Genomic DNA, 23937 nt, shown 5'->3' on the forward strand with positions numbered 1-23937 from the left:
AAATCCTTTCCCAAGAACAAGAAATGTGCCTGAACCCGTTTGCTGTGTGTTTTGTAATTGTTACCATGCTATAGCCTAAAATAGAATATCACATGTTTTGGCATGTAAAATCCCCCATCTTTTTAGAAAATAAGTATAACTATCTGTAAGTTATATTGGTTGTTTGTATTTATGTTTTTGGGTTTTTACTGTAACTTTGGGAAATCTGTATAAAATTATTTATTGTATTGCAGAGTGAAAAAATAGTCTCTTTAAAAGGGGGGAAAATGTTGAATAATTGTCTGTTAAACTAGGATTTGGACACCAAGACTTAAAAAACACTTAAGGATTATAAAAATCCACCCAGAAGACATGTAGTTTGTTCTGTGTGTCAGCGGATGTCTCTGTTAACTCATGTTGCAGACTTTTTGGTGAGTGAGATCTGTCAAATTAGTCAGCGATGACACATTTCAACACTAAACAAATGATGTGGACTCAATTCTTAAAATCAACGGATGTGCAGTTTGAAAATTCAGCACTGTGGGTTTGAATTTGCTCCACTGTGTGGTCTTTGTACCGTAATTAAAATGTCACTTATTTGATAACTTATTACATTTACTTATTTAAATAGTATTTAATTCAGACACTCATTGTGAAAAGAATAAATTGAGATTTTATTGACAGTTAGGATTACAATTTATTTGAATTGCATGTGGCACATAATTTAACACAGGAAAGATACAGGCAGAAATCAGGTTAAGGCAGCATTTCACTTTTTTATTTACAATTATGTTAACTGACAATAGAAACAGGAAGTACAATAAGAGTTTCTCTCTCTCTCTCTCTCTCTCTCTCTCTCTTTTGCTCTCTTTCCTGTTTATCAGGAAAGATACTCTTAAAATGAAACTGCTGTAAATACTGAACCAACTTTTTACGGAAAAAAGGTCAAGCCACCCAAAAAATGCAACATTGTTATGTGTCTATATTACAGAGCTAAACAAATGAGTTTCATTGTATTCTATGAAAGTATTTGCCTTTAACACATTTTTCAGAATCTTGATTACAGCTCATCTTCTCTGCACTGAGGTACCGTTGATGTCCACAGGCCTCACACAGGCTGCAGTCAAAGCATTAGTTGATTCTGCAAATGCTTCTTCTCATTAACATGTTTTAAACTTTTTCTGTTCGTGGAGTGAGGTCAGTAATTCAACATTTAATACAATTGGTAGTACCATTGGTAGTAAATTCAGTTTTAAATGTAGATGTTCCACTGTTTTCATCTCTTGCCCTTTCAGTCAGAAAGTGACTCTTGGTTTTAGGGGATGTCCATGTCTCCGTTAGAGGCATGGGAATGGCGTTTTTCTAAATCACATCCAGCACTGTTGTCAACATTTTCTTTGCTCTCCTCGTTCTGATCCTCTGATCCTGATCTCCTTCTGAGACGCAGCCCGGGATCCCTCTGTGTCGGGATCTGGAAGCTTGAGAAGGAGCTTCCTAGCGACGGTCTCTTCTCTAAAAACAGCGCAAAGAAAATACTTTAGAAAATAAAGTGAATGTTTAGAGCCGGCCACTAAAATCAGAGCAAGTGGTTTAAAGATAAGGATGTTGAAATAGACGGGATTTACTGGTCAAACCCCACACCTGTATATTTGTAGAACAGGTTATGAAAAATAACAGCAATTTATTTATTCACATACAATCTCTGATTTAAGGAAACTGTATTACACTGGTCTTGACATGAAGCAAAGTTAAATGTCAACCCAACCATGGTGCATTTAGAAACCTGCAGTTAAGACTACATGCTTATTTAAAACATAGACTTTTCATCACATAATATGACGTTCCTTCTGTCCGTGAAACATTAGAACAATTTATTATCAGACATATAACCTTCATCACATTAGACATATTTGAAATGTGCCAGTCACCCGTTTTTATGCACATTTTCCACAGCTCGATGGAAACACTGAAAACTACAAATCTGTGTGGAGCGATGACAAGACTGTTGTATAATGACCCCATTAGGAGAAGTAGTTGTTTTTCTCAATGTGCTAAACTTGTAATATTTTGGTTGTCAATGAAAACGATTGCATTTAATAGCATATTCTTTTGCAGATTTTATGGAATTTAAATTAAACTTGTCGTGCAGGTAGGACACCTACCGCCTGGTCCGATTGGCCGCATCAGTCGGTTCATCTGAACGTTCCAGTGTTTGACGTTGGTGCTCGCCAGTCGAAGTTTCCGCTGGGCAGCCTGTCAGAGAAAAAGAGCAGCTCTTTAAAATACCTGAGCCATTAAGAAATAAACCACTTTTTACATTACACCCTTCTCACTAATATAAATCTGTGTATATCTGTAACATGTATCTTTTTACAGCAAGGTTACAAAGTCCCGTCAATAAGGGATACAAATGTTAAATTACAATGTAGAGGAATGTAAGATACCGACTCTCTTAAGGAAGATTAGCAAAGCAGAAATAACACCCCACTGTGCACTAGTGATACCAACACCAAATCTTAAATGAGTCTCATAAAGTCTCCAAAGGACAGAATAAGCTTAAAACTGTGATTCTGGTTGGATTAATTGAACTCTTTTGAAAGAAAAGACATTCAAAATGTTGTCTCATTTATGTCTGTTATACTGCAAACTGTAATGTGTCGCCCTGTCTGTAACTAATGTGGATGCCTTGGTCTTGCCTCTGTCATCCTTTTAAATTCCTAAATATTAACAGGCTCTTACCTGGTTAGATGATTGTTAACAATAATAAATACATTGAATTAATATCGGTCACATATGCTGGAAATTCAACTTAACAGGTGTGCAAGAAGAAATGTAAGTCAAAGCAGCAGCTGCTATTTGCTCAATGTTCTTTTCCAGTATCACACCAGAACATCAAAAAAAACAACAATTCCTCTTAGAGATGCGAGATTGATAACTTGGACTCAGTTAGATGTAGTTCTGCCGATTTGATTATTTTCTTATTTACATGCGAAGCTTTTATTTTGGAGTTCTTACCACTACATCCTGGTCAACCCTGTGCCTGTTGGCGCGGACCTCCTCCAACTGCCTCTGGGCCTCATCCAGGGATCTTGACTTGACCTCCATTTCCTGTTTGAGCTCTTGCTTCTCCCTCTGTGTCTTCAGGATGTACTCCTCCTGTTCCTCCTGCAGGGACATCAGAGCCTTCATCTTCTCCTCCTCCTCAGCCAGTAACCTGGACACAACAGAGAACACATAAGATTTGTATTTAATAAACGCATGACTGAATCCTCTGTTTGAGATGATCAAATAGAGACATAATCTTCAGAAATTATAGTGAGCAGCGATGTACAGAACCTAATGCATGCTGTTTGCAGATTAATGTGATCAATAATCAGAAACTTTTACTTAGAAAGGTTGAACGAGCAGATAAACAGTGACACAATAGATCTGACTGATGGCAGCATTTAACAACTTCCTCTGTTGGCGGTTCAACTTCCTGAGGAACATAACGCAACATGAGCTCCTTTCAGCAACTGAGCTTCATATCTGCAGTCTGCAGAGAGCGCCTCCCTTCTTACAGCCAGCAGATTATTGTCTGAAGGCTCTCAATCAAAACAAATTACTTCTTGTGGTGCTCTGAAGGTACAAGTCTTTAATCATGTCTTCGAGATGGTTAGGTACATATAACACTCTACCCTGCTTGAGCATAGCGGAAGGCCTCCTCGTCCAGCCTGGCTTTGATCTCCAGCTGCAGTGCCTCCTCCAAACGCTTCTGCATCTCCTCCAGCTCCTTGATCCTCTTCCTCTGCCTCTCTGCCTCCTCCTCTTTCAGAACCATCTCTGCCTGCATACTAACCCGAGCCTTGAGAGGTACAGCAAGAAGCAAAGGAATTAACACCCATCTTGTTGCTGCTGAATTCAAAATATTGTCTTCCTCCTGTGCCTCTACTCACTTCCTCAGCCTCTCGCAGCTGGACCTCCAGGGCCCGCTGGAGCTGTTCGTGCTGCTGGCGCCTCCTCTGCTCGTCCTGCTCCAGGAGGACCTGAGCCTGCTTTTGCGTCTCTTTCAGGAGATCCAGTTCCTCAAGCTTACGTTCCCGTTCCTCCTGCAGGGCTCGCAACCTCTGCAGCTCCTCTTCCTTGGACTGCTGTCTCTTCTCCCGCTGCTCCCGCTGTTCACGTCGCTTCAGCTTCAGATCTTTGTGGAGGGATGTTTTCCCCTCCACGTGTAGCCTGATAGCTGTTTGAATGGCTGTATAGAAGATCATATTTAATGTCTTGATATGAAAATGAAGCTTTGAAGATTGATCCATGACTTATTAGTGATCAAGTCTCCTCTATAGGGTTGCTCGCTTTTAGACAACTAACTGCTCATTGGCCTTAGTGGACTAAGATTGTTGATTAGTATTTTTTAAGATTTGTTTATGCTGAATGACAGATTTCCAAGAAACTATGGAGCACATCCCTGGTAAACTTATGCATGATTTGTTTTGTTGATAAAACTGTACAATTCTTAGTCGACTAAGAAATTCTCTAATCAAGGACAGCACTGCTCCTCTGACCTGTAGTCCACTCCTGTCTCTGTTTGGTGTCTGAGGCGCTCATCTCATAAGTCTTGGAGAGGGTTTTCAGACAAAACATGCACCTTTTCCCATCTCGGTCTGGTAGCACCTGTTCAACAAGGAACACAAACAAATCCTTCTTTACATGTTTTCTATATTTGTTGTTATCATGTCTTAAATAAACAGTAGTAAAGAGTAAAAAATAAAGGTGAACTCACAGGGTAAAAGAGGTTTTTGATCCATTTTGAATGACCAAACAATATTTGATCGTCTACTTCCTATAATAAAGCATGATTTTAGAATGATTGCTTTATTTACTTTGGAGTAACATGGTGCAGTATGAAGGGGCCTTGCTGAAGAAATAACAGAACATGACCATATTTGTGTTTGACATGACTAAGTGTGGTACTGTGTGGTATTGTTAAGCTAATAATTCAGTCAGTGTCCATGTCAAAAGCCACCAGAAGCGCCCAGGTAACAATCGTTATTCTATCAGGCTTCAGAGTGAGAATGGGTCTAAAGACTAATCTTGCGTTCAGTTCATTTGAAATCCGTGAGAATTGTGACGAAATTTGAACATTTAGTTTCTACCCACGGTTATCTGATAAACTTGACGGTATCAAATCTTTTTGGATTATGACACATGAATATGAAACAACGTCTACTTTGGGACTGTATGGAAATTATCGGGGTTGGGAGGTTCAGAAAAGGGGGGAGGGTTAGAGGGAGGAGGAGGAATTTAGGGATTAGTAACTTAATGCTTTGTCCACACACTTTTGTCACAAGTTAGAAAAGCACATTGCTATCGCCAGATGAGTGACAACTTTGTTTAGCAAGCTAGCCAGCTGTACCCTAGTTAGCTTGCTAGCTAACTTGCAAATTCCACCTTACTTTACTGCTCGACCGGTTACACTAAATGAGCCAAACAGCGGGCTGGTGGGTCTAACAGCCCTGGCATGCCGCGTTCGCTCTCTTCCAGTCAATCTGTAACTCCACTTTACTAACGTGTGTTGCCAGCACAACAACTAACAACAATCTTTACTTGTCCATTTTGCCACATAAAAGAGTTTATATCCATTGTTATGTTAACATTGTATACATTTGATTTTTTTTTTGTTAAATGTTACAATTATGCAAGCAGACTAAATAACGACACATGACATACGTCTTGTTGTCATCATGAGCTGCTTCTCCCTTTACTCGACATTGATTGGTTTGTAAGAACGAAAAGTGTTTGACCAAATGTCAGTGAAACATTTGGTCTCCTCTTCCCATAAGCTTTAACAGCTCTTTTTTTTTCCTTTTTTTTCCAGAACTTCCTGTATTTGGTCCGAGACTCCGACCCATCCAAAGAACACTAGAACCAAACCAAAAAGTTGATCTGGACAGAGACAAACTCCTTTCATTGGACCAAGGCTCTTCTGTTTTGTGCGGATTGTAGTTTGGGGGGCTATCACATCAGTATTTTTGGTTTGGTTTAAAGTGCGGACCAAACAAGACTGGTGTGAGAGTCCCTTAGTCAAGGAAATCATCTAAATCATAATAACAATGGCGAGGATCTTGCTTTTTTTTCTTTTTAGAAACGTGAGACATAATTTTCTGCTCTCTTTCCACCCAAACCCTTTAATTAGTCCCATAGTCCCCTGTGACGCCTTGCATCTTGTTGCACATGTCTATGGGTTGTGAACAATGAAGTGGTACCATTTTGAAGTAATTCACAAGACAAAATAAAGAATAGGAAAGTCATAAAACACCTCTTAATCATCTTGTGACCACATTCCCTCTCATCTTGCAACATCATGGGGGAACCACTGGACTGAAGAATAACACTTTGACTCAAATGTACAAAAGAAAGCAAACGAGTATGATGTATTTCCTTTCGGGATAAATTGACAAAGAATACAATCCACAGTTCTCCGGTGTTAACAGTGTTGAGCTTTGAAAGATGATCCGCTCCAGGTGCTTACCTCCACACAGCAGTTCCCATCCAGAACTATGTTGCCCTGACAGTCTTTGCGGTCCTCCCCAGTGTAATAGGACAAGTTGCTCGGCCTTAAGGTGAACCAGCGTTCCTTCCAGTTTCTCCTCAGCTGGCCTTTCTTCCACAGATAACCCTGCATGCAGACACACGTATACTGTCACCAAAACAATTCAGAGCATGTCAAAGAAGAAAAGCACAAAGTACTGATTGCAGATGGGCCTCCTACCTCTTTGAGGACATCACCCACTATCTCCCTGTATACTTCCTCTATAGCCATGCTGATTATGCTCTTATCAATTCCTCTGGTCATCTTTCCCGAGTTCATCATCTCCAGAAAAACCCAAACAGTAATGCCGCTCTTCTGGACTGATTCTTGGGAGAAGAAGTCCTCTAATTCAACACAGTTAAACTCAATACTCATAGCCATACATATCTTCTTGAGGAGGTACTCCACCTGAAGAGAAAAAGAAACCAAGCGTTTTGAGAGTGAAAATGTGTGGTTAATTTGAATTATTCGTCTTTGCTGCATTATACTCAATCGAGGAAGTTACTATCTTCTTCTATTATAATCAAGTGTCTTTGATTGTTTTTTTTTTCTCGAGTGTGTTGTTCTTATTTTTAGTTGCATCTGAAGGACTTTATTCTAAAGGTTGTTTTAACTTGATTACAATTGCGGAGCTTTTCACAATAAATTATTGATATCAAAGCAGCCTGCTTTTTTTCTTAATTTGTGCACTTTATTTTGTATTTTCCACTTTTCAACATAAAACACCAAAGTAAAGATCACATTACACAAAGTCCTTTCTCAAGAGTAACTTTTAGCTATGTTGATTATTAATTAAATGTGCTTTAGTAATATTTACTATTTTAGCTTTCGTAACACCACCCATTTCTTTGCACAGCGGTTGGTATGTGAAGCAAGTATTTAAATACAACTAGATAATGTTTACTTAAACTCAGCATGATAAAAACTACTCTGTCCTTGAAATGTAGGGCCTTCTCTTGGCAGCTGCTACGAAAAACACAAGACAGGAAACCAAAGTCGGCAAGTGAGAAAGAAGCCCACACCGCTGCATGAAAAGTGCACTGCGTTCCATGATGGCAAGAAACAGGGTTTCAGGCAGGTATTTAGTGGTTTCAACTGATCCAACACCCCTTTTAGGTCACAGACTACTGACTACTGTCTCTGAATTGTACTCAAAAACAGAGCAAAATAATTTGAATTATTCATGTGGCTAAATTTAGATATAAGTGTCATTACATACAAGACACTAGCACCGCTTTTGTGGTTTAGTTAATCACTATACTTTTACTTCACTGTATATTATATACACTCTATATACACTGTATATACTTGCATTTTCTTTACTATTTCATTTTCGTAAATGTAATATGTTCTGCTCTACTATTTTATTGTATTGTATGTATTGACTACTTTCCAAACTTAATATTTGTATGTTTACTCTGTAACTTGCTTGCTACTGCCACAAACAAATATTCCCCTGAGAATGAATAAAGTCTATCTATCTATCTATCTATCTATCTATCTATCTATCTATCTATCTATCTATCTATCTATCTATCTATCTATCTATCTATCTATCTATCTATCTATCTATCTATCTATCTATCTATTTATCTGTCTATCTATCTATCAACTATGACTTCTAGATGTGCATATATTTTTACTTATATAACCTAACAATATAAAATACTTTTTGCAGTCCAATCACGTTTTGAATATCAATAAAATAGCACATTTTTAAAGTAATGTTTTATTAAAACATGTGAGTGTGAAGAAATTCATTTAAATCTAAATATACTCTAATTGAACCTACCTCGTCAGGGACCATAACCAGTGGGTACTTGTCTTCAGAGAGAAAATTAAAAAGGCACCACAGCCGAAAAGCATCCCTCTCTGGCAGAACCGTGCTACTGGTTTTATCTGTCTGGTAGTTTTTCTTTGCCGTCAGAGTCCAACAGAGCTCATCTACGTTTTCCTTAATAAAAGAGCCCTCAATAACCTTAAAAAACAAAATGTAGAGATTGATCATTAAAAAAACTGAAACAGCATCCTTGATTACACAGCATTATAAATTGACAAAACAAAAGGTGCTTTTAGTTGTGGTTTTATCACCTTGTCCAGGATGTATTTGTTGAGGTAAGGCATGTAACCCTGACTAGAAACTGGACCATCGTCGTCATCCCTGAAGTGCTCCTCCAAAGCAACTGGATCATGTGGGATACTCAAGACTGTGCACAGGTTGTGGGACAGCACCTGGAAAATCAAGATACCATATATCTAATATATTGGGAAAAAATAGGGCAACAAATTTGGAGAAATTTCTTATTTTCATCTTTAGAGAACTGAAATTTAGAATTTCTGCCCATCGTATATATCTAAAAATAATTTAGTTTGCATAAGTGTGAAACATTTGAGGACAAAAAAAACTTTTTATCTGGTTTAAAATCAAGCAGTTTTCATACATATTGTGCAGCTCAAAGTGCTTTTAGCTGACTGAATAAATAGAAAGACAACAAGTAAAACAACGGTAAACTTGTGTTAAAAAAGTCAAAACATTGAAAAACATGAATAAAGATTATTAAAATTAAACAATATAAGTACAACAAAATAAAAAGGCACAAGAATAATAAGCCGACTTATATAAACTAAAATATGCCCTAACGCTAAGTGTACTAATACTATGTTTACTACTTTTGCTTTATACTGCAATACATTTTTCCAAATGAGAGTGTGCAACATTTTGAGATATCTTTTGCATGGTATCAGAAAACCGGTCTCCGTGTTGAGCCATAACCGCATCCTGTCTCTCGTCTCCAGTGCACTACAACATCTGTTAGTTTTGAGGCCAAGGCATGCAAACTGCTGTGCAACTAAAGAGCGTGGTGCCTGTACACAGGCTGTATGCATGAGGCGGGATAAGCCTCGTCATGAGGCTGACTCTGTGAGCCAGCAGCGGCAAGCAAGAGCGTGGAGATGGCTGGGAATGGAGTCTGATCCCAAGCAAGACCAAGAAGTGACATAAGAATGAGATCAACAAAAATACAGTGGCTTCATTGACGCCCTGTGGCGAGAGACAACAATCACGAACATGTTTCCACTTTCTCATTGCTGTCACTGCAACAATGTTCTTTTGACGTACACGTCACGTCTATTCAACTTGCTGTTCTCTGGTCAGGTCCAGTGCCAGAGGACCCTTTGCACTATAAGCTGGTACATGGAGGCCCAGTGTAAGCACAGCTTGGAGATGAGGGCTCCCATTCATATCCAGACTGAGAGCAAACTGTTGCTCTCGTGCTCTTGCCAGACAGAGGTGCATATTGTGCCCTCTTTTATGAGTGAAAGCATTTTGTGAGAAATGTAGAGAACAAATTTGTCCCTTGTTGAACAGCATGCGGTTTAAAAGGACAGGAAATATTGAAGATGATCAGATTACACTCACACATTTAGTTCCTGAAGCAAAATATAAAATGTAACAAAGACCAAATAACATATGCAATTGTGATATTTAGTTTCCTGAGCTTTTCAACTATCTTTACCTTATCCTTCTCAGAGCGCACCCACGTGATGAAATATGAATAGTGGTAGGAAATGAGGCAGCAGAATAAAGAAGTAAGTGAATGTTCAGACAAAAAAGGTCTTATTTTCTTGATAGAGGACACCCCACTCACCTTCAGCTGAGACTTGGACACTTTGCCGCTCTTCTCCAGATCCAGGGCAGTGAAACCGTACCAAATGGACTTGAGCAGCTCAGACCGCAGGTCCATGTCGGCAGCACAGTAACTTTCTGGTTTCCTCCTCTATGTCTCTTCTTCTTCCCTCTGCTGTTGACACAGGGCCTCTGGGTGACAGGCAAACACCCACACTGTGTTGCTCCTGTCAGCAAGCATGGGGCTTTACCAGGGTGCTGGCAGCGACCCCTGCTGGCTGTCCACCGTCACTGACGAAAAGGGAGGGTCTTGATTGTTTGCACCATCACTATCCTTTGGTAGAAGAAGAAATACTGCAATATGAATATACTTCACAACAAATAAATGTTCTTGGAAAATAGTTTGCTTTAGTAGGCAACTAAACGATAATTATATTATAGCTTTATGTTAAAATTGCATATCTTGCCTCTGCTGCCTTCAAGGGCAACGAGCTGTAGTTTTTCTTATCCAAGTTAGCTGTCACTAAGTTTATAACGAAATAAATATTTAGCTTAAATTCAGTTCTGTTATAACGTATAAATGCCATTTAACTTAGTTATCTAACGTTAGTTACTCACCTCTCTAGTTTGTTTGAGTCTATTGTTTTAACAACAAACACATTGTAAGTTTGTAATGTCACCTGCTGATCCCAGATGCCTGCAGATCACATTTATTAGAATAAATAAAAACAACTGACAACGTTGATGTTAAATAAAATAAGGGGTGACGTTAACTTTACCTAAATGGCTGCTTTATTTCAGGATGTTATTGCTTACCCACCCCAAAGCTGGTACGACAAACATGGCCTCGTTGAGGCTATTTGGAGTATTGTTATCGACTAGTATTATCTCAGTATTCATCTCTATAGTGTTATGGTAGTTATGTATATTCTTTGCTTTCAGTAATATATATCACTATTAATGTTTTCTTTAATGTTTTACTACTATATTGCATTGTATTTGTTTACAAACTTCTTCTGCTTATGTCCTCGTGCTGTTTGTGTTTCCAGTCTCGCGGACAATACATTTATATTCAACTTGCAGGCCGCGGCAAAAAACAGTCACGTGGTAAAACAACTTTCGCGTCGTTACCATGGAGCTGTTTATGGAAATTCGTTGCTCATTGGTCGAGGCTATTGTCGTAACCAAAGTGCGCGCTGTCATTGGTCGGGACGGTCTACTATTCTGACCAATGGGGAAGCGCGCTTTTTACAAACTGCTGCGAGTCCAGGAAGTTGACAGACAGCCCACTGCGGTGAAAGGACGTAACAAGGGATCTTTAAACCCGCACAAAACGCTTGGAAAAGCAAAACATTTGGAATTAATTGTATCTGAAATATTGTATTGGGAGCCCAGAAGGAAGTGACAGAGGCCCTTTTCTATTTTTCAAGTATGTAACGCATGTGATAAATGGCTTTACGTGCGTATGTAGACCGTGCCAGAGAGAAAGGACATTGCGTTTGACCAGTTAGCCTGATGCTCGCGTTACAACTAGATAATCAACATGTGGTTTAGCACCGAGCGCTGTATCTGATTTATGGGTTAGGCTTTTGAATTCAATTATTGTAAATACCTGGTTTAATACCGAGTTGGTGTTTTTACTGTCTCACTGATGGTGAGCTCGAGCTTTCTTTTACTTGCTGGTTTTCTTGCCTCCCATCTTTCGGATCTTTGGAGCGATTACATTTGAATTGTTAAGTTGAAGAAATAATTGTTGTCTATTGGTTACGTTTTACATAACATTGCATGATTTATGTATGTAGTCTATCTTTACACACTGTTTGCAATGAGCCTTTAGATAGTTTCATGCTTGGTTGCTCATGTTTGCCTCTTTGCTGCTCCTCTAGTTGCTCTTCACACCGTGCTATCATCATGGACCCCTCACCAGTCCTCTGTCAGCAAAGTCAGAACAAAATTCGTCGTGACATCATGAGGTAAACCAGTTTATTTAAGTATTAGAGACAATGTTTCTAATGTATATGTCTCCTGCCTTCAGCATTAGGGTAATTAATCTCAGTACAAGTACAGAAAGCTGGCATGTGCAATCTTGTAATATTTTTGTTTGATTAATAATAATAATTAATAATGGTTTAGATTGTATTTTATTAGGCAAAGGTATTGTACTGCTGCTTATTTTTAGACATTTAACATTTGCAAACTTTGGCTTCTTTTGTTCAGTAAAAAACATGTTTTTTACTAAAACGTCTGTGTTTATAAGCATGTATCAATTCAAGCAATGTTTTACTCTAATTGTGTTTTATTATTTAGCAATTGACTGGTTTTTCTTCACACAGAACAAAGAATGAACATAACAAAATACCAGCGCACCCAAAGCCTTCCAAACTGCTCTCCACACCTCACTTTTCCAACCAGAATATTCAGAACCAGGATCCAGGTTTCTCAGAAATAGGTAAGAAGGTACCTGTGCGAACAGGTGTCAGTAGGCTTCCAGTGCTTGCAAAGTCCCTTCATCTCCAGACCCCGTCCGACTTCAGTCAATCTCACTGTAGCTGGGAGGATAAACCTCTGAATGTAAGTGCCTTCTTCATGGCCTGCAGATTTATTTGTATTCTATTTAAGCAGATACATCATATGTTCTTAATACTTTTCATTTGTCTACAGGGTAAAACTAAGAAGAAAAGGCCTTGCACCAGGCCTGTGCCTTTCAACCTGTCTCAGCCCAAGGTATCAAGAATGGGCAATGAAAATCATCAACCCCTCCCTGTTTCTCAATCAAGAACTGGCCCTCATGCTGTCCAACATGATAACAATGTATGCAATGCTCGTCTAAAAACCCCAAACATTAATGCAAAATCTACAAAACTGCAAGCTACGTTAAACCGCAACGTGGACTCAACTAAAGGTTCCGGGATATCGAATGGAAAGGTTCAAGAAAATACATACAAACCAATTTTAGGACATCTTGGGCCTTCCAACACATTTAAGACTTCAGCCATTTCAGCCAACCCTCTACCACCCATTCCCATTGATGCGATGCATCAGACCAGCGCTGCTTCTTCTGCACAGCCTGCTTTTAGTGCAGGGGCCTGTTTGGATAATATGAGCCTGCTTAGTCTCAACGATCCAGCCAGGACATCCCATGCTAGCCAAAAAATGCAGCTGACCACAAAGGGATGTTTTTCCAAAAGTTCAACCGGTGAGTTAAATGTGTTGTTGCCTTGTCATTGCTTTTGGCCAAGACACTTCGGTTTGTTTTTTGCACCATATTCCAGAATATATTTACGCCTTATGCTTACATCTATGTAGATTTGTTTGTTTATGTACCATGTTGTTGCCAGTGTTCATAGCTACAACTGCAGTCCAATAGATTAGCCCTTTAACATGTCCTACCTTTAGGACGGTTTTATTGTTCATCTTTGAATTGAGATGAATGTATCTCACCTGCACAACATTACTATTGTAGCTTCTCATTAATTAGATAGCGAGAATCATTAGATTGCCATGATACTTGTGCCTTTGATAGCGAGACTGCTCACTGGTTTTTACATGTGAATTGCAGTAAACAGTGTTTCAGACAAAGGGGAAAACTTCCAGTCTGACCATGCAGCATTGCTCAGTATCCTCCTGAACGAAGGAGTAAAAGTCACAGATGTGGGATCTGCAACTCCACAGTCAAACTCATACAACTACCTGGTGAGTTGGGTTTAAAATGTAATTTACCTCCTTCTGTTACTTTGTCTTTTGGTCCTTACTCTTTTACTTACCGGATACTACTGAGGTTTGGATAGTGAGTCCAGCATTTAACCATTTTAAAAAACATACATCTTTTCAACATATTTAATGGTCTCATTTGGTGTTTCTCTTGTTTGCAGCCAATGCGAGTGTCTGTCATGAAGAGTTGCAAAAAAGCTGGACCCACTACGGGTAAGCACAAGCTTAACACATAATGTATGTACCTGAATATTCACTATGTAATCACGGTAATGTGTCATTAAATTCATTAACAATGACCGATATGACTGACACATTAACAATGTCATGTCTTCTGATTTTATGAAATTTAGTTTAGTTTAGACTTTGTTATCAGCTGTAACTGCAGTATGAGTGTAATGTAGAGCAGCAGCTGTGAGCTAACCAGTGGAGGAACATGCACTAACAGCATGTGCAGCCGTCCCTACTATGTCGACAAAGCACAAAGAAGCTTGTGAAACAACACACGCACACACACAGAGAGTAACTTCATTCTCTGGATATTACTATTACTATTAATCAGTTGTTTGCCTCTATATGAATGCTCTGAATCCTGTATATTGCACCTTTTTAAGTTAGTGATGACACTAAGCGAGCCAATTATAGTTCTTAAAACAGAACAGGAAAGTTACCGAACAATTTACACAATGTAAATGAAACAGCATATGCATGTCGATCATAACTGTGCCCTTTGTGCTCTTTGTACAGGATTAATAAAGTCGGTGCAGTTCTCCCCAGACGCCGCTGCTCTGCAAAGTATCCTACAGAACGAGGGAGTGAAGGGTGGATGGCCTGCTGGCGCCACACCCCGAAACTCCACCTGTCCACCAGGCAGAGGCACTTCAATCTACACAGTATGTGTACACAAACTTTGTTTCACCTCTGCTTTGTTTTGTAACAGAAACCCAGTTACATTTAGTGGGTTTCTTCCTTTCTCAGGCTCAGAGAGTGCCGCTCAGAAAGTATCATGCAGAACCGCCTGGAGGACCAGTAGGTAAGATCTAGAAACATTGATTTTGTTATCTCATGAAGCCTACTGCGTCTGTCTCTGTCGTTGTACACTAACTTCAGTTTTTTTATCCTCAGCAATAGCAGTCAAAGAGACTCCACTGACGACATGGACTCCGCAGAGGGTCCGAGACACCAGGCAACAGCCCATGTCTGCTTTGGTCAGTATGCATGTATATTGTATGTTCACACACTATCTAGTTAGGTACGCAGTAATTCTCACAGATGCTCCCTCATCTCACCACGCTGCTGTTTTCAGAAATGGCATCTGTCGACACAACAGTCCCCGTACTGCACTCCTGGGCTTCGGAGCGGCAAGGCCAGCCTTCAGCCGAACCAGGAGGTGAGAGCAGGAAATCGTGTCAATTTTATAAGGCTTACAGAGCTTCTGTACAAATCTGTTCGAAAGCCTAACATGAAATACAAAGACAACATAATGTGTTTGTGCAGATACAATTTGAGGCACAGTCAAAGACCGAGTAAAACAATTGTTCTTAAAGGGTTTTTCAGTTCAGACTTGATCACTTTTTGGTTCTCAATTTAGATGGATACACTTAATAGATGCAACATTTCAGAAATATAAAGATGTTTTAAAAGCAGCATATACATTTTTAGATGAACCAACTGTTGATGGGACAAACATGTTTGAGCACCATTTATGTAACTGCATGGAATGACAGGATATCTATAAAGAAAAGACTAAGATATTGAATAGCTTTGGTGCAAATAACCTTTTGTCACAAAAACAACCGCATGTAGTCGGGGATCTCTTCAAGATTTTAGATGCTGAAGATATTTACAATTGATCCAGATTTTAACAACGGAGGGAAAATGTATTAGCTTGTGGCGATGATGCTACACCACTGTCTCATTTAAAGAGACCTTTTATTATAGAATAACTGAAACAAGAGCATGAGTCTGTTAATGCATTAACTTTGATCCAGAGCATATATCTTTGACCAGCAATAAACATACATGTGTTCCATATCACAATTCATATGGCTTTTATTGTTTGTTAGCAGGAGATTGTCCAGAGATTGTTTGATGATGAAGAAGACGAGCAAAGCACAAATGTGACAGACAAAGATCCTGAGACACAAGCAGAACGGCTGCCACTTCAAGTCACAACTGTAAGAAGTGAACTTAGGTTCAAACTTTAAAGCCATACAGAATCCATATTGAAGTAAGTTCTTGTCAGGTTCTTATTTGAAGTATTTTGTAAAATCACATGTTGTTTGGTGTTGTCCCTCACTCCTCCAGACTAAGTCCCACTGTGAAGAGAAGGTAGAGGGGAGCAGGGTCGGTGGCTGCGAGGTTGAGGAGGACAAGCAGAGGATTGTGGGAGGACAGCCGTTCTTCCAGGCACCGCAAAGAGAGTCTGTTATTTTCTTCTCAACGGGCAAAGCGCTTTTAAGAGCTCCACGCTTTGAGAAGCAGGAAGACTCAGCCCGTTCGGAGCAGCCCGGCCCGGTGCTGCCGGTACATGAAGAGCAGTCGTCGGTGTCAGTGCTGACCTGCGCGCCCAACCCTCCCGTTCAGAGTCTGCACAGAGGTAACGCTGACATCTCATAATAATTAATTATACTATATCATGAAACTTTTGGTATTACGCATACAACAAACATTTCCCCTGTGACTAGATTTCGTCTCGAAGTGTGACTTTTTTTTTTACCATTACAGCCCTTCAGAAGACGTGTGCCCTGAGTCCCGCCGTGGCGATCCTGCGTAAGCGTTTTCCTCCTCTGGAGGAGCTTCGTATGGACGAGGAGGTGGCCTGCTACACCTCAGTGTCTGCCCCAGCTGCTCCTAGTTTACTCCCTCCTCGGCCCCGCTGTGAAAACCCACTGGCCTCCATCTTGCACTCTGAAGTTGCTTTTGTGAGTACACCATTGAGAGTGTGAATGTTTATTTGTTTATTTATTTAGCTGATAGGGACAAAGCACTTTAATGAACATCAATATAAAATACAAGATGTCAAGAATGGTAGTCTACATCCCTAAGTCCCAAAGTAAGTAACAAAAACGGAACATTTCAAGTGATTTCAAAAAATACACATGTGGCATTTTTTATATTAAATCATTAGTTTTAAAATTATCCAACGATCATATTTGGATCAAGCACACTTGATCATGTCAATTTTGTGACTAACGTAAGTGGTTCAAATCACTAATTTAACTGACTAAATAATCTGTTAGAACAATTACTTCTGAGGGAAACATGGGTGTCTGTACCAAATGTCATGCCCATCCAATAGTTATTGAGATGTTAATCTCAAAACCACAAATGTGAATCTCCCGGGGGCGCTACCGGAAATGTCATGTACACCGTGCATGGCTAAAGTTAACACATTTGTTTTGACAGACAACACTGAACTTCGCACTTGAAAACATATGTATACACATTCTCTGTACAGGAACACAGACACACAAGTTAACACAAATATTTCTTATTGTTTTGTTTTCCAGACATTTGTTCCGATTGGTTTCGATCCCTCGTCCGGTGGTTTGTCTCCATAAAGGTCTCCGCTGCAGGAGAGCTGACTTTGCACTAATAAGTATTTGTATTACTGTTCATATCGAGAGAGGATACGTTCACTCTGGTATACTAACGACACTCTTATTGGAACTGATTTAGTTTGTCCTGTTGTTGTCAGCCTCGAGACAAGTCCAAGTAACGCTGCTAGTATAGTTTCTTTTTGAAACCTTTCTATCTCATGCTTTTTCCAAAAACAAATATAAAATTAGATATTTCTGTTAACTAATGCAACTTTTACACTGCAGGCACTCATGTACACGAAGTCGATGCACACTTATTAGAAACAATGTTTATTACATTTTTATTTTTTTTAATTGGGAAAAAAGGCGTCTTCAAAAGGTCAATGAAGACTCTGGACCTAATCTGTGTTACTGCTTTAGTATAGATCTGGATTAGGATGGCTCACCAGAATCGTATCGTGTGGATTTCAAATGATTAATGTTCTTAATGTGCAATGTTTATAATAAATATATCAATGGCACTGTCTGGTTTTTATTTATTATCAACCATTTTGATAATCAAGTAATCCTAGTCTTTTAATTCATTTATGAAGGAAACACATCAAATATCTTTTGGTTCAAGCAGATCAAATATCTGAATTTACTGATCTCTCTTTTAAATCATAATAAATTTAATATTTTGGGGGGGTTTAGACTATTGAACTTGAGCTCTCGGAACATGAAATTGGCATTGATGACGATAATTGAATTGTTCCTATTCAGGATATATCGGCTTCTGCTACTTTGATTTGAGTCATTCTGTTTTTTCATCTGCCTCTTGTAAATCCCCACATTTTTTGCCTGATCCTGTCACTTATTAGTCAGTTATTTTTCCTGAAGTCTTATGTAATGCTGTCGCCGCTCACACAAACTTCTCAGCATTAAAGTGATCTTTATTGCATTACACAAGATATTAAAGGTGACCGTGCATTCCCTAGATTGCCTCGGTGCCAGATGTAGAGTTCAAGACTTTTACCAGAAACATGATACAAGGTGCACATATCGGCGTCATGCGACACAGTCTCCTGTTTTAGCGAGAAGACATTATTTATACTACATTCAGTACAGTATGTGTGAAAAAAATACCCTGCTGCTGGGGCTGTTTTGTGACAAAATAAACCAAATGTTTCAAAATCCTTTTCATATTTTGTGGCTTTGTTCGTATCAATTGGACATAATTAATCAGAAATGTATCCAAACGGTGTCCAGTCACATGAGTGCCACGTGCTGTTGTGTTTCCCTGTCTGTAACTGTCCCTGCAGGTGGTATATTTAGTAGAGTTGTAAGTGGGTGGTGGAGGGTGTCAGTGGGTGGGGGCTCTGGCAACAGTAGTCTATAAAGCCTGTGCCTTATCTGGTTCCTCCCTGAGGAGCAGAGGGTGAAGCAAGAGCAGCTCTATTCTCTCTTCTTTCCTTTCGTCGTGTCTCGCAGTCGGCCACCGATCCTCTGGAATCATGTCCGAGGATCTCCATCCAACCGCCGACCCCACGAAGATGGGGCTCGGTCGCTCCATCGCCGTGCTGACGTCAGGAGGAGACGCCCAAGGTAAGCAGAGTCTCCAGTGCTTTCCCACAGCTTCATTTTGAACCGTCAAAACACAAAATGAATCTGTGTGACGGCATCTAGCCTCCGGGTGTGTCTGAGTAGTGTTGGTGTGTCCGAGCATGACACTGAATCCCAACCATCTAACCTTATGGGGAGGGGGGAGGGGAGAAGTTGGGTTAAGTATCATGTTAATGCTCTGCATGACATCTGAAGAACGTTTGGGAGTCAAAGAACAGAAAGGGCAAGCTACTTTTTTCCAGCACGTCAGAGTGGCACAGTTCAAAGCCAGCTGTCGGAGGTTGATGGATGCTTGGATGCCGTGATAAGAAATATTGCGTCTCGGATTCACAACACCATCAGTTAAGCTTAAAATGTCCATGCAAGTGACAGACAATGCAGCGAATACATTGAGTGGCAGATTAAGAGTATAACCATTATACGTCAGGTTTAAACTGAGAGTTTGTTAAGATATTGCTCCATCAACTGTACTCATATTTATCTCATGATCCTGTGTGATCTCTCTCTAAACCTGACTCCAACCCTTTTGTGTTCTCTGCCCAAGTGTTCCCTTAATTTACATCTTTGGGGCTAATTTTAGTAGTGTTGACCTTTTTCTGGTTTGGAGGAGAGAAATACTCCCCCCCCCCCAATCCACAGCTGCTGTCTGGTGAAACAAGAGCTGCGTCATGCCAAGCTGCCACAACACAAGCTCACCCTGTGGCATTTAGTGTCCTGGACATCCAGGGGCAGGATGGTACACAAGACTTACAGTCCTATAAATTCCGCTGCTGGCCTTTCCATACGGTTATTTCTGACTTTTCTGTTGACGATGCACAGGTCACTTAAATGTTAAGTCTTAAGATGATATCTGAGCAGAACTGTCAAACTGAGTTGGACGTTGTCCTATAATGTGACTACATATTATTATATCACCATCACATTCATTTATTTGTGTGTCTCAGGTATGAACGCTGCTGTGAGAGCAACAGTCAGAGTTGGTCTCTACACCGGAGCCAAAGTCTACTTTGTTCATGAGGTATGAACTGCATAAAGGCCACAGCGGACTCAGCGGAAACACGCCAGGATAAAACTTTGTGTTTCGTGCATTGATCAACTTTGAGATTTTGAGCTTCCACTACATGTCCTCTTTCAGACTTGTGGAAAGAAAACATCTAAAATACAAAATGTAGTTGTTTGTATAACTATTTTTCTATTTGCGTCTGTAGAATTCTCCTAATTTTACCAAAAGTAAGCGTTAGATAAAGCCTCATTTACATATTGTTTTACCTATTAACCTGTAGTGTCGACCTTTTACAGGGCATATATTATATAATCTGAGCTATATTCTGAATGTTTTTACAGAAGGTTTGTTTATACAGTTCATCATTCATAGCCTGATTCATATCTAAAAACATGGTATACAAAACATTGTTTTTTTTTATGGCTGTTGACTGCCTATGGAGTGATACAAAGAGAAAATGTCTTTGGTCAAAAAAAAACCTTAACTCTTATATGCTAACAAAATAAAACAATAATTTTGAACCTGTTTTAACCAATGTTCAGATACTAGCACATATTTGGAAAGATAATGCGTAGATTGCATATTTAAACATAGCATTGCGGAAAACTTGTTACACAGAAAATATTTGCCTTAATGTAAGTAATTAACTGGGGAGGTTTTATTTATAGTTTATATCCTATTCAACTGTGTTGTCTCCCCGAGCAAAAGAAAAGGGTTATAATAACTGTATCTTCATTAACGTGTGCTGCAGGGCTACCAAGGTCTGGTGGACGGAGGAGACAACATCCGCCCTGCCACATGGGAGAGTGTGTCCATGATGCTCCAGCTGGTGAGTGAACACAACAAGTAATGTTTTCAATAAGTTATCGAAGAGATTATAGAAAAGTTTCTCAGACTTTCACATGGTAGTTGTTGTTTAGTTTGTTCAGGGGTTGAGGTATCCATCTTGAGATTTCTTCTGCAACACCAATACATTTAAAGTGAATGAGATTTGGTTTGTGCACTTCACAACAACAATGAAAACAGTTCAAAGTGCAGCAGCTGCTGTGTTTCCAGAAGGAGTTATCATTATGCCGAAGTACAGAACCGCTGTTTTTTATGGCACAAGATTGTATTCGGGTGGCTGCAGCAAGCAGATGCCTCAAAACTAGGTAAAATGACCGTATCGGCCTGGTCTGACAATTTGGGTGAACTGATCCTTTAACCTTTTAATATTCCTACTCTACTTGGACTCAAGCGCTTCCTCCACATTGTGCTGGTAACAAGAGAAATGTGATTTTTGAGTGATGATATTGAATGGCGGCCCCAGCCCCGTAACTGAAAGATGACGGAGATGCAATAATACCCGTGAGTCACATTCCTATCAATCGTCTGTGTTGCATAAATAAAGAGGCATGGCAAGTGGAGAGGGAATGACGGACTAAAATTCATGAAGTGTGTGAAAGTGCACAACAAAGTGAGAACGGGCCATGGTTGAGTTCAAGGATATCCCTTCTCAAGTGCTGACACTTATTACTCAAAGTGTGACACATCACTTCACAGCATCTTAATGAGTCTAATTCCACAGTGTTAAAAAGCCACCTTGATGAGCATTAGCTCATATTTATTTATAATATTGGAGAACTGTTGGGGAAAATATTGTGCCAGCAACTCCTGCATTACTACATTTGTCTTCTCTCAAAGCCATGTCCATGTCAATACCTTCTCCTCTTCACTTGTCAGGGAGGCACTGTCATCGGCAGCGCCCGCTGCAAGGACTTCCGCGCCAGAGAGGGTCGTATGAAGGCAGCTGGCAACCTAGTGAAGCTGGGCATCACCAACCTGTGTGTGATCGGAGGCGACGGCAGTCTGACTGGAGCCAACCAGTTCAGGACCGAGTGGAGCGGACTGCTGACTGACCTCGTAAAAGCTGGTAAAGAGACCAACGGAGTGTGCCTCTAGGAATAATGATGGCTCCTTCAGCCTCATCCCCTCAGCTGTGCAACAACCTCAGCCTGTACTCTCTTAAAACATCATATTAAAGATGGGACAAATTGTTTTGAAAGGTATTTAAACAAATCTATAAACCATGTACACATAGTTAAGATACTTCTCATCTCTCAGCAATGGCACCTGAGTAAAGGAATAAATTGTTTTTACGGGCAGCAGTTAAATGGCTCTTACTTATAGCACTCTGTAGTTTGGCTTTCCTGAAGAAATTGTGTTTGTACTCATGGTTGAATGCACTTATTGTAAGTCGCTTCGGTTAAAAGCGTCAGCTTGTTTTTTCCTTCAGCGTCACTCTCCCTGTTTTTTATTTTGTATTTCTGCAGGAAAGATTACAGACAAAGAAGCTAAAACCTCTTCCCACCTGAACATTGTGGGCATGGTGGGCTCCATTGACAACGACTTTTGTGGCACCGACATGACCATTGGCACTGACTCCGCCCTTCACCGCATCATCGAGGTGGTGGACGCCATCACCACCACCGCACAGAGGTCAAACATCACTGTGGCCCCCGCTCCATGAACACAGTGATTCACTTTAAATTCAACAAGGATACAATTAGATCATTGCAGCAGTAAAGAACAGTACACATGAAGTATGCAGGAAATAATACAGTGCTGCATCAGGTCAAGTGAATAGCTGTATAAAGAGTAGTGGATGTGAATCGTTTACTATGTGCTTTCTTTCTTAGTCGATAGAAACTATTATTAATTCCTCTTCTCATTTGTACAAAACGCATCTCACCCACAGCCACCAGAGGACGTTCATCTTGGAAGTGATGGGCAGACACTGTGGGTCAGTACTTTGTGTTGAGTGGGTGTGTGTTGTGCGTGACAGCACACCTCTATGTGTGTTCTGTATGTAGTAATCAGCAGTCCAAAATAGAATATATTTTCATCTGTTTCAATATATGTTTGCTCTCAATCTTCTGTAATATGTTCACCTACTGATAGTAGTCACAATTAAAATTGTGATTGATTGTGTCTCTGCAGGTACCTAGCCTTAGTGACGGCTCTGTCCTGCGGAGCAGACTGGGTGTTCATTCCTGAGATGCCACCAAATGAGGACTGGGAGAACCACCTGTGTAGGAGGCTGGCAGATGTATGTCTGTCTTTATTTGCAGATGGAGACATCACAAACATGTCATTCAGAATGTACAAGTATATTATTTCCTCTGTTTCTTTCTAGCAAAGGGCCAGAGGTTCTCGTCTGAATGTGATCATTGTGGCTGAGGGTGCGATGTCCAGAGATGGATCGCCCATTACATCTGACCAGATCAAGAAGGCAAGCCCTTTCTTTCCAATATTACTGTGGTAAAGTGTTAATCCAAGTTGCTCAGACAACAGACCGTGCTAACAGCTGGATTCATTTTTCCCTAGTTGGTGACTGACAGGCTCGGCTTTGATACCCGCATCACTGTTCTGGGACACGTGCAGCGAGGAGGAACACCCTCCGCCTTTGACAGAATCCTGGTAAGTGTCTCATTAAAACACTAAATATAATGAACAGTGTCCACCGCCCACACACACCTGATGACTGTGTGTGTGTGTGTGTGTGTCGTCCAGGGCAGCAGGATGGGTGTGGAGGCGGTGATGGCGCTGCTGGAGGCCAACCCAGACACTCCTGCCTGCGTCGTCAGCCTGTCTGGGAACCAGGCAGTCAGACTGCCGCTCATGGAGTGTGTGCAAGTGGTACGTGAAAATATTAAAATATATTTAGTTACTGCGTATTTCCACTTGTTTTGAAGGACGTGCATGTGCACTGACATTACAGTCACGGATTGCTTACTGACTCTCTGTTGCTCACTGTGCAACAGACCAAAGACGTGACTGCCGCCATGGCCGAGGGGAGATTTGAAGATGCCATCAAGCTCAGAGGAAAGTAAGTATTTCCCACCGTAATTTATTATTAATAAAT

The 23937-nt window shown here is 40.2% G+C and overlaps 3 protein-coding genes across 4 annotated transcripts in view; 2 read left to right on the forward strand and 1 right to left on the reverse strand.

The window, feature by feature from the left end:
* Positions 1-629: 629 nt before the first annotated feature.
* LOC137801103 (differentially expressed in FDCP 6 homolog) lies at positions 630-11015 on the reverse strand. Its single transcript, XM_068598519.1, has 12 exons — positions 10996-11015; positions 10198-10509; positions 8642-8782; positions 8343-8528; positions 6731-6958; positions 6491-6637; positions 4524-4632; positions 3915-4213; positions 3657-3823; positions 2995-3193; positions 2142-2232; positions 630-1491 (listed from the first exon to the last, which is right to left on the reverse strand). The coding sequence occupies exons 2-12, from the start codon at positions 10291-10293 to the stop codon at positions 1295-1297; spliced, it is 1860 nt and encodes a 619-aa protein (XP_068454620.1). The 5' UTR covers positions 10294-10509; positions 10996-11015; the 3' UTR covers positions 630-1294.
* A 427-nt stretch (positions 11016-11442) lies between these two features.
* troap (trophinin associated protein) lies at positions 11443-17949 on the forward strand. 2 transcript variants are annotated; one of them, XM_068597984.1, is made up of 14 exons: positions 11443-11604; positions 12062-12148; positions 12509-12746; positions 12837-13371; positions 13735-13868; positions 14048-14099; positions 14634-14779; positions 14865-14919; positions 15012-15094; positions 15193-15276; positions 15953-16063; positions 16194-16485; positions 16614-16810; positions 17399-17949. In XM_068597984.1, the coding sequence occupies exons 2-14, from the start codon at positions 12087-12089 to the stop codon at positions 17447-17449; spliced, it is 2040 nt and encodes a 679-aa protein (XP_068454085.1). In that variant the 5' UTR covers positions 11443-11604; positions 12062-12086; the 3' UTR covers positions 17450-17949. The 2 variants fall into 2 exon arrangements, with proteins under 2 accessions (XP_068454085.1, XP_068454086.1); XM_068597985.1 differs by having other exon boundaries at positions 15956-16063.
* An 895-nt stretch (positions 17950-18844) lies between these two features.
* Positions 18845-23937, forward strand: part of pfkma (phosphofructokinase, muscle a) — a 9378-nt gene continuing 4285 nt past the window's right edge. The window contains exons 1-11 of the mRNA XM_068597983.1: positions 18845-19012; positions 19975-20048; positions 20785-20862; positions 21756-21945; positions 22346-22511; positions 22771-22815; positions 23013-23121; positions 23209-23304; positions 23400-23492; positions 23586-23711; positions 23837-23901. Coding sequence (XP_068454084.1) covers positions 18922-19012; positions 19975-20048; positions 20785-20862; positions 21756-21945; positions 22346-22511; positions 22771-22815; positions 23013-23121; positions 23209-23304; positions 23400-23492; positions 23586-23711; positions 23837-23901 — 1133 coding nt within the window. The 5' untranslated portion in view covers positions 18845-18921. The remainder of the gene's footprint in view (positions 19013-19974; positions 20049-20784; positions 20863-21755; positions 21946-22345; positions 22512-22770; positions 22816-23012; positions 23122-23208; positions 23305-23399; positions 23493-23585; positions 23712-23836; positions 23902-23937) is intronic.

This window comes from Clinocottus analis, unplaced genomic scaffold (genome assembly GCF_023055335.1).
Source record: "Clinocottus analis isolate CAN_PGR_092001 unplaced genomic scaffold, fCliAna1.0.p SCAF_4, whole genome shotgun sequence".
Taxonomy (NCBI): Eukaryota; Metazoa; Chordata; class Actinopteri; order Perciformes; family Cottidae; genus Clinocottus; species Clinocottus analis.